Source organism: Chanodichthys erythropterus, chromosome 3 (genome assembly GCF_024489055.1).
Source record: "Chanodichthys erythropterus isolate Z2021 chromosome 3, ASM2448905v1, whole genome shotgun sequence".
NCBI lineage: Eukaryota > Metazoa > Chordata > Actinopteri > Cypriniformes > Xenocyprididae > Chanodichthys > Chanodichthys erythropterus.
Window position 1 is genome coordinate 16,429,586 of NC_090223.1, and position 11,219 is coordinate 16,440,804.

General features: G+C 35.6%; 1 protein-coding gene across 1 annotated transcript; it reads left to right on the forward strand.

Annotated features, from left to right (window-relative positions):
- The first annotated feature begins 433 nt into the window (after nt 1–433).
- On the forward strand, nt 434–2,909 carry LOC137008890 (NAD(P)(+)--arginine ADP-ribosyltransferase 2-like). The gene is made up of 3 exons (XM_067370662.1): nt 434–592; nt 833–934; nt 1,011–2,909. Exons 2-3 carry the CDS (start codon nt 884–886, stop codon nt 1,878–1,880), a joined length of 921 nt encoding a protein of 306 aa, XP_067226763.1. The 5' UTR covers nt 434–592; nt 833–883; the 3' UTR covers nt 1,881–2,909.
- The last annotated feature ends 8,310 nt before the right edge of the window (nt 2,910–11,219 follow it).

Sequence of the window (11,219 nt, forward strand, 5' to 3'; positions counted from 1 at the left end):
GAGAATAAAGTGCAAGACTGAATTCTAAATAGGTTATAATGAACGTCATTCAACTTCCCAGAATGACTTGTGAAAGACTTGTAGTTGAGTAAAGACTGACTTGTGCAATGGTTATGCCTAAAACTTGGTTATGGTGCAAGTCATGGTTGTGAACATGAAACACATAAGATGTTTATGAACATAATTACAATACGATGATATTAAAAATTGCATTCTACAATAATAAAATAATTTGTTCAACATATTTAAAAAAAAAAAAAGAAATAATCTGCGAAACCTATGAACACACATTCCCACAAATCTACATAGATCTAAATTTAACTGACATCTCAGTTTAGTTTAAATAGCTGGAGGAGGAGCTGAATCTGACGGTGACGCCCTAAACTTTACTATGTTTTAAAGTTTCACAACTGAAACAATCATCATCATCGCTCACTGGACAGCAGATCTGAGAAATTCTCTTTGTTGAACAGTGACAACAGAGAATCCCGTGATATTTTTCCAACACAGAGAAAATTCAGAAGATTTCATTGGACCTTGTACTGAACACTGAAGTTTGCATGATTTTCTGTGTTTCTAGAGAATAGACAAGGTAAGGACTCTATTCAGTTCTGTTGACATTATAAAAAACATAATCCACATGTAAATTATTAAAAATGGCTCAACAGTTTCTCATGGAATATTGTTTAAGGTTTTAAAAATATATTCCTGAGAGCAACATCGTATCGGCCCACATCATGTACCAGATGTGCGCCGGATCTGGGCCACAATATGTTGCTGTCTGGGATACCAGTCTTTATGAAATGCTGTTGTACTTCTGCTTTTCTTTCAGCATCTGTTCTTCTATATCAACTATTTCATTTGTGAATTTGGCTAAATCAAGATGCTGCTGATCACTGAAGCTCTTCTTCTCATTTTTGCTGCTTTAGGACAGGTAAGCTTGTGCTCTAGTATAATTAGTACAGGCATGAATACTGATTATGTGATCATTATGATTTCTGTTGCTGTAGGATCACAGAGGATCTGCAGGACAGATATTTCCATTGGATATGGCACCAAATTCTGTTGATGATCAGTATAAGGGTTGTGTAGAGAACATGAAACACCTGGTGGAGACAAAACTTCTAGAGAAAGAAAAATCTCAGTCTGAACATGAATTTGCAAAACTTTGGGAAGAGGGTGTCCATGAAGCCAAAACACCAGAAGATAACTTGTCAAAAAATCATTCAGTTGCTGCTTATGTTTACACACATTCAAGTCCACTGTATGAATTTTTCAATAATGATGTTCGTAGTCAGAAACAAAAATACAAAGACAAGACATTTAAATGGTATTCACTTCACTTTCTGTTAACAGATGCGATACAGATTCTGAAGAAAACACAAAATAGATGCTATTTCACGTATCGTGGCACTATAGAGGAATTTGATAAGAATGTTCTGAACAAAGATGTTCGTTTTGGATCATTTACATCCTCCTCTTTATATCAAAGTGTAGCACTAGGTTTTGGAACTAAATCTTGTTTTAAAATCAAAACTTGTGAAGGTGCTGATGTGTCACATTACTCTATATTACCTTCTGAGAAAGAGGTGCTGATTCCTCCATATGAGAAGTTCAAAGTCGTTGCTGTCAACACAAGAAAAGGTCAGAAGGATCTCTGGTGTGACACTGTGTTCATATTGCACAGCTCTGGAACAAGAAGTGACCTGAACTGTGCAGTGGCATCCATGGATATCAGTACCAATACACCTTTAATTAATTTTATTATTGGGTTTTCTGTTATTATAACTATTATTATTATTTGTTATGTAATGTATATTTTAATTAAGAAGTGCTGTGGTTTGGACACTGTTATACCTTACCAGGCTTTTAATTATTAACTGTAATCTGCAGTACTGTAAAGGTACCACACAGATAGACTGCCTGAAATTGTCAGACTGCCATTTAAATGTATAAACTAATATAATATGCTAATAATGAGACCATATTATTACTGTGAACTTATTTCATTTGATTCCACTAAAAATATTTTAAATAAAGAGATTTTCACTGCATCAGCAACTGCAGTCACCACCTGTTAAATAAAGCAACATGCAGCATCATCAATGTTTTTGGGTCTTCTCTTCTCCTGAATTGAAGCACAAGGGTGACCCAAAAAATTAAATTTTACATTAAACTACCAGCAAATGTGTCCAGTATATCATTGGGTTTATTGCTATTAAAATACATTTTGTGAATGTGTCTTTTATCTTGCACCTTTACCCCTTTCAATCCCACAGGTAAGTCATCTATCTATCTATCTATCTATCTATCTATCTATCTATCTATCTATCTATCTATCTATCTATCTATCTATCTATCTATCTATCTATCTAATACAATCTTGAGCACAATACATTAAATACAATTGGATGTAATTTATTTCATTTATTAATTAAGTTGCATTTTCTGTATATTTTTGTACCGACAGTGGTTAATTAAGTCTGTTAGTTATTTATATGTGAGAGAGTCAGTGTTAGAACAATCAGCTTATCTTGACAGTTAGCCTGCCCTGGATCAGGATAGTTTCCCAGCATAAATTGCTGGACTGAGCTTAATTTATGTTAAATTTGCTTTACAAAACCAAATCATTTGACAATGAGTCAGACTAACTGAAATAAGCCTGCTTATTTGGTCAGCTTGTTTTATTAAACCCCGCAGGTTACTGCTGGAAGAGGTGTTAGGCCAGCAGGGGGCGCTGCTCGTCCTGTGTTATGAGGCTGCCTGCACACTGTTCTGTTATATTATTGTTTGATAAAAAAATAAACATCCAGTAGTCACCTGCCGACCCTGTCCTCTTCCCTCCTTATATCCGAACTGTTACAGTGATATAGTACTTAATTCAGTTCTTATAACTTCTGTGGAGCCGCTTCTTTACGGAAATCCAACATTGTATTTTTTGAGTGCATCAAGTATTCTGAAAATACTGTCACGTCAATAAAAAGTAATCAGGTACAACTGTCCTTTTTTTCAAGTGGGTTTGAATTTTGTGAATGATAAATTAAAAATATCATCTTCTGTGGATCTGTTTGTCCTGTACACAAACTGTAGTAGGTCAAATGACTCTGGTTTGGTGCTCAGGATGTTTCTTAATAAAGTGATAACAGTGGTGGACTTGAAGCAGAAAGGAGTTCTTACCCGGAAGAGAGTGACTTTCTCATTTCTGTCTGCCATTCATAAAGTAAAGTTTAGATTGTTGGAGCTCAAAAAGTAAAAATGGATTCACTAAATGTATCTGTAGAAGAACTTTGTTTTCTCATCAGAGGAGATCTGCAGTTTACACAGTGAGAAAGTCTGAAAGGCCCAAAAGATATACCTACCCTCATTTTCTGTGTTTTCTCCTTTAATGTTTTCTTTGTGTTGAAGTTACTCTTAAGGACTTCAGTCCTGTATTGAGCTCCTCCTAGTATTTAATAATTTATATATATATATATGAGCAATATCACACTCGTAGCCGTGCGATATGGCTGTATATCAGCCATATCGTCTTTAAAAACCTCTTTTGTGCAGCACTACTTCCTTCCGCCACGGATTCATATCTTAAGTTGACAGTTGGACCGAGCCTCTGTTACTAATTCTAAAACGTCACTTCAGAACTAGTAACGAAGGAACGTTTCAAAACTCAAGTTGTCAGTTGAAACAAGCCACCGTTGCTAACTCTAAAACGTCACTTCAGAACTAGTAACGAAGGAACGTTGAGTCGTTTCATTGAAACGCATTGAATTTTGTACAGTATTAGAGCGCGAGAGAGAGAGAGAGAGAGAGAGAGAGTAGGCTATTACCTGTGTCTGATATATTGCATTACATTCATTCTTCAAGTCGATGTCCATAATATTAAATCCATTATAAAAGTCTGTTTAAATGTCCGCTGAGGAAAGCGATCTTGTATTTGTCCTTTTTACAGCTACGGGAGAACAACACAACACAGTGCTAAAACAACTTCCTTTGCAAAAGTTCCTTTCAATTTAAAAGTCTCTTGTGACTCGCTGACTCATTCACCTGTAAAGTGTTGCCACCATCTAATGGCGTATTAATGTAACTTTCACTCAATCCATATTATGCACTAATGGACATATTTGGACAAAAAAACAATAAATAAATGCTTCACCTTGTATCTTTATATATTTCCTCATTTTTGTTTTATTATTAAAATCAAAACAAAACAAAAAACAATGATATAGGTCACCCTTTACGCTTGTATGTGGAAAAGGATTTTAAAGAGATTGTACCAAAACCTTGTAACTCCTTTGGATCCTCAAACTGTCAGTCAAACCTCTTGAAGTGCGCACGCAGTTTGGTCATCTCGTCTATGCAACGCAAAGGTAAATAAAGATCTGATGTTTGAAAAAAATAATTGTTAAGCGTTTTCTTTACTCAAAACACTATGTCTATGTATTTAAAGGGAGCAAGAAGATGAAGTGGAGAAGAGTCTTCGTCTGATATGTCCCGTCTAAGTTAGTTGTAGCCAATATGCTATGCTATATAAATAAAGTAATTATTATCACATTAAACATAGCACAATTCGACTTGCTGTGGAACAAATAATAGATTAATAAGACCAAAGATTGCTCGTTTAATGTACTCAAATTGAATTATGTCTCATGTTTAACCACTATAAGAGCCAGCGGTAAATCTCCGAAGCACTGGCCGAGATTAAGCTGTTGTTGGCGGTTACACAAGCTCTGAATGGCTGCTGACGCCCTGGAGCTCACATCTCCGAGAACATCAAAACAAATTGTAAAATAGGCGCTATTATTAAATATAAGTCACATAATTCACATCTAAACAACTACATTCTCGCCTAAAAATCTATTAAAACTACAGTTTGTGTATTTGTAAAAAAAAATACGGTTGATTTGATCGGCCGCCATGACGGTCACTTCAAACGGAGTGATACAAACGGTGAAAAGGCAGTAGGAGTGCTGTTATCACTGAAATATCGCATGGCTATCAGCCAATCAGATTCGAGAACCAGACAGAACTGTGGGTATATATATATATATATATATATATATATATATATATATATATATATATATATATATATATATTTTTTTTTTTTTTTTTGTATGGCCCCGCTGACCCAATGAGCATTTCACTGTCCAATGGTCATGCTTTAACTTTGCAATTTCTAGTATTACATTAGTATTGCCTCCTTCTCATGAGTATTTAATAATTTTTGACTTTTCAGTCTGAGTTAAATCTCTTTTTTGGCTCATTTTATCTGTAAAAGAAACCCTGCCTAATAATTCTGCACACCTGAATATAGGGCATTTTTCATTTCCAGCCTTCATGAACAATTATATATCACTTATAAATGATTAAAAACAATATTAATAGTAGTTATTAAGATTGATGTGGATTGGAATTGGTAAAATGTGCTTGGAAAAAAATAAATTTAAATTATATCAGTGCTTGAAACAACTGAAACATTTGTTCTTCTGTAGGTTTTAGTTGTCCATTTGAAAATTAAATTAAGTTTAATTAGTGATTTATTGAGGTTTAAAGAAAACAATATTAAAAAATTGAGTTTTGCTTTGTCTTTGTGGATAAATAATGCAGATGAATGTTTAATTTTATGATTGAAGTGAATGTGATTTGATTTCAGTCTCAAGCTGATCGCACAGAGCGTCAGATTAAACAGCAGTTTGAGAAGCTTCATCAGTTTCTCAGAGATGAAGAAGAAGCTACAATCACTGCACTGAGGGAGGAAGAGGAGCAGAAGAAGCAGATGATGAAGGAGAAGCTGGAGGAGATGAACAGACACATCTCAGCTCTTTCACACACAATCAGAGACATGGAGGAGATGAAGACAATGACGTCTGCTTTCTGAAGGTCTGATTTCAAATCATTGATTGATTGATTGATTGATTGATTGATTGCTTGATGATTAATGGTGTGTTTGTTCTGCAGAAGTTTCCAGTCTCAATGGAAAGGTGAGTGATCTGCTGGTGTCTCTGGTTCTGACTGTATAGCACCATTGTCTTTGCAGAACTAGTGTAGCCAAATATCTGTCACCAGAACTATGAGCACATTCCAAAGTTTAACCATGTTTTTACCACAGTAAAGACCACGTTTACACAGAACCATGTCTAGCATTGCCAAACGAGCATGTGGATAAACAACACATAAGAGCTCTTATCAAAGAATAATTTACACCGATCACATAAAGGGCAACAAACACCAACATTTGAAGTTCACTGGTGAGATAAAAAAAAAGTTGGTATGTTGTAACCTTCACATTCAAGATAGGGAAGTTAAACTCAACAGGTCAACGCAAACAATCCACCAGGCAGAATTTCAGTGCATCAAAACTTAAACTTTCTTTATTTTTTCAAATGTTGTAGAAGAGGGGAATGTGGAGAAACTGCAACTCAGGCATTTCTTCTTCTTTCTTCCCTCACAAGCTCGTCCTGGTTAGCACTGGTCCAATGCCTGGGCTGGGGCACATTCCGCACACTGTGTCTGCTCACCTGTGACTTCGTTGTTCTCTTTTTATGTGGCTGCTGATTAGGCCCAACAGCCTGCAGCTGAGGCTCCCTGTTAGAAGGGAAACTGAGCACACCTGTGTTGGAGGAGCTATAACTGGGCCTGAACATCACTGGGTGGCTCTGATGGTGCTTTCCATGGTGCTGGAGGTGACATGCTTCCTTATGGCTGGCACAATGTGTTTGTCAGATACATTTAAATTAGCAATTTGATAAATGGCAACTGTGTTGCAAAAAAAGCAATAGAAACTAGTAATGGAAAACACAAACCTATAAACAGCCTATAAACAGCTTCTGCTTTTAAAGTGGGAACTGCTCCATCTCTCAGGACAACCTTTTTTGTGACTCCGACATTGAACTCGCATAGATCGAAGACATAATAACAAAGCTACTACAGAAACTCTTCCTCTTCTCAACATGGGCTTGCCACACAGGGTTGCCAGGTTTTCAAAAACAAAACTAGCCCAGTCGTGTGGTTTTTTGCATCACGCCGGTATGGACGGTTTGCTGAGGAATTGTGCTACTGGCTGTCGTGTTGATGAGGCCTTCCCAATGAATGATCTAGTTGATTCGATCTCTGCTGATACTTCAGGGCTGCGTTGTGGTCGTGTCAGGGTACCGGTCCTCGGTCTCAACTGGATACGGCCCATCAACAACAAGGACTTTATAACTGCGATAGAAAATCAGCAAATTCTTTGATAAAGTCTGTATTGTGTCCTGGTGGCCTGTATACAGTAACCAGCACAAATGTCAACTTACATAATGTTACGTAAAGCACCATCACTTCGAAGGAATTATATTTGAAAGACTTCTGGCTGATACTATAAATATTACTATAAATTACAGCAACACCTCGCCCTTTTCCTTTCTGATGAGGATTACTCAGATCTGCTGTCCAGTCAACGATGATGATGATTGTTTCAGTTGTGAAGCTTTTAAACATAGTAAAGTTTAGGGCGTCACCGTCAGATTCAGCTCCTTCTCCAGCTATTTAAACTAAACTGAGATGTCAGTTAAATTTAGATGTATGTAGTTTTTTTTGGGAATGTGTGTTCATAGGTTTCGCAGATTATTTTATTATTGTAGATTGCAATATTTAATATCTTATTGTAATTATATTCAGAAATATCTTATGTGTTTCATGTTCACAACCATGACTTGCACCGTAACCAAGTTTTAGGCATAATCTTTACACAAGTCATTCTGGAAAGTTGAATGACGTACATTATAACATAATTCAGTCTTGCACTTTATTCTCACACCAGAACTGTGAATTATTAACTGTGTATTGTGCTTTATGTGCCTCGTTCCACGTTAGAAATTGTTTTTGTTAGTAATTTTATAGTGTGTTTTTGCCTGATGCTCTTTGCACACATGCACTTTTTTACAGTTTTGTGTAGGAAAAAGTGCCTTTTGAGGAACTGAAGGGTTGCAAATGTTGATCTGAATTTGAAACACAGGAAACTGTGGTCATTTTTGACTTCCACTATACCATTTAATTCGTCCTCTTTTGAAGATGTGTTCATGTTTAATAGAATGTGTTTAAAAATGACATGAAAGTTTATAAGGTTTTTTTTTGTTTGTTTTTTGTTTTTTTTGATGAAGAAACCCCTCACTCAACAAATGTACAGTTTCTCCCCTGAATATAATAATCACCAGTCGGGATCACTTTACTTAAACCTTTTATGTATAAAAGTATTTTAATTGTGTCTTGTAATGCACATTATAATGCATTGTATAGTTTCATTAATAACTGTAACCAGTTATAATACATTGTAATAAAGCTTTATAAAGTATATTTACAACATTATAACATGACAAACAGACAATTTCAGATGTAACAAGGAATCTTTGAATATTATAATGCATTTTAAATTTGGTTACAATTATTTTTGAAAAGGCTTTAAGTAAAGTGGCTATAATTGACCTATATGTTTTTAAAACATTTTCACTGAGGAGTAAGCTAATCTATGTAATCTTATGTTGTGCAGTGCGTTGGTCATGTGGTGAAGCGATGTGGTGAAATTATTGCAAATGAATTGCAATATTAATTTAGTAATAAAAGTAGCCCTACCCTAATAATAATATTGATACAATAATAGTAATAATAATAATAATTTAATTCATTGGAAATGCTAAATCTTCTTGATATTGATAGCTAATGCTTTTGACAATATCTCTGGATAGATGAGTTTATGGCACATATTCCACACGTACAATGTGAGCAGCAAGTCGCAGCTCAACGATCGGACTGTATAGTGTGAGCACATAAATCATGAGCTTTGGCTTTACTTTGCATGTGATCTACTCGTACAGTGTGAGTTGGTAACCTTACTGAAATCGCACAGAACAGAAATCACACAGTGTATTTCAAGCCTAACTTAAACACCTCTGATTGGCCATTATTTTCAACAGTAATGCCTGTGGCTACAATACTCAATGCTGCAAAATAAACACTTTTGCAGCGATTAGCGCGCAGGTTGTGGTGAAGCTGAAGCCTGATTTATACTCCACGCGTCCGCAAGTTTGCCTGGGTGCGCGCAACAAAAATGATCATTTGTGGTGTTGGTGGAAGTGTTCATTGAGTGTGCGCGAACCCATTTCGCATGGGCGGGGTGCACAACAACTTTTGTAACTTTCTGCTTGGCTCAGCATCCGAAGATGCACAAATGCGAGGCGAATCTGCAAGAGCATGTACGTCTCACCACACCATTTGCAAAAGTTAGTTCTAAATTAGTTCCTTACATTTACAAAGTGTACCACCAATACCATAAATAATCCTTGGAATGAAAATAAAGGTCTATGTTTAATAAAAATGTTCACAAAACTAACTGAAAATGTTTAGTGAAATTAAAAAACTATTTAACCCTCCACACGCATTATGATGAAGTGCTGTAATATATATATATATATATATATATATATATATATATATATATTGTAAAAAATATATTATTTTAAGGTACTTTATGATATAAATAATATCATACGGCAACAACGTACAATAGTGGAAATAACTGTAAGGGTATACGTTTAATATTTTTCCTCAGAAATGTTGTTTGTTTTGAATTAATTGGTGCTATTATAAGCTTTAGCAGTAATTATAAACAACACCTTATACTTATTTTATTTATTTATTTATTTATTTTGCTGAATAATGCTTTATATTTCATTACATTTTTCATGAATATTATTTAAATTGCAAATTTATACAGTTAAAAACAAATCTAATACTGTTCATCATGTATCATAAAACATTGACATAAAACCAAAAACATTGTAGTTCATGAAAATTCAACATTACGCAATCTTATGAGAGGAAGGTTATGAACATGAACCCCCCATAATCCTTGAAACTTCACCTTTTTTCCATACGAAAATTTCAAAAAGCAGGTGAGGCACAGGTACACATCACATTTGGTGCACTTTACCCCAACAATACACATCCACTTGCACCTGCCTTTTTGAGACACAATGGTAGGACAGTGGTAGATCTGGGCCAGTATACTGGCTGTGATGGCAGGTCTCTGATGTTGATTTAATCCATAATACAAATGCCATGGCAGTCCTTAACATACGACTAATCGACATTATATCACTAGCATTGTTATTGCTACAGCTTAACAGACTGCAGCTGAACTTTGCTAGCTAGCTAAACGATTACAATAGAGTCCGGGAACGTGAAGTCAGCAATGCAATGCGTTTTGGGACTTTAGGTCACCTACAGTACAGTAGAGACTGGGAAATAGTGGAGGTGGATATTAAAATTTATATTACACAGCTAAAAACAAATTAGAACGGTGAACGCTGACTGTGTTATGAACTATCTCCATAAACTGATCAGCGTGGAAAACAGATCTGAAACAGAGCGCCATTTTCAGGACTTTTTAAAACACTAGCGTGGCTTAATGTACTTAGATATTAATAGACCAAACTCAGTAAACATTATACTAATAAACCATACTATGTACTGAAAAGCAGTTGAGCCCAGAATTTGAATGTTAAAGGTGCCCTCGAATGGAAAATTGAATTTACCTCGGCATAGTTGAATAACAAGAGTTCAGTACATGGAAATGTCATACAGTGAGTCTCAAACTCCATTGTTTCCTCCTTCTTATGTAAATCTCATTTGTTTAAAAGACCTCTGGAAAACAGGCAAATCTCAACTGTGACGCAACAGCAGGGATCATTAATATGTACGCCCCAATATTTGCATAATGCCAGCCCATTCAATGCATTAGACAAGGCAGTATTAACGTCTGGATCTGTGCACAGCTGAATCATCAGACTAAGTAAGTAAGCAAGGACAACAGTGAAAAATGGCAGATGGAGCAATAATAACTGACATGATCTATGATAACATGATATTTTTAGTGATATTTGTATATTAGTCTGTATAATTCATAAACACATCTTCATTCTTTATGATTCTCTCTGACAGTGTAGCATTAGCTGTTAGCCATGGAGCACAGCCTCAAACTCATTCAGAATTAAATGTAAACATCCAAATAAATACTATACTTACATGAATCGATGTATGCATGCAGCATGCATGATGAACATTTGGTAAAGATCCATATGAGGGTTATATTAGCTGTGCGAACTTTGTTTATGCACTGTATAGTCGAGAGCTCGTGGGGCAGGAGGGAGCGCGAGGATTTAAAGGGGCCACAGCCTGAATCGGTGCATAGT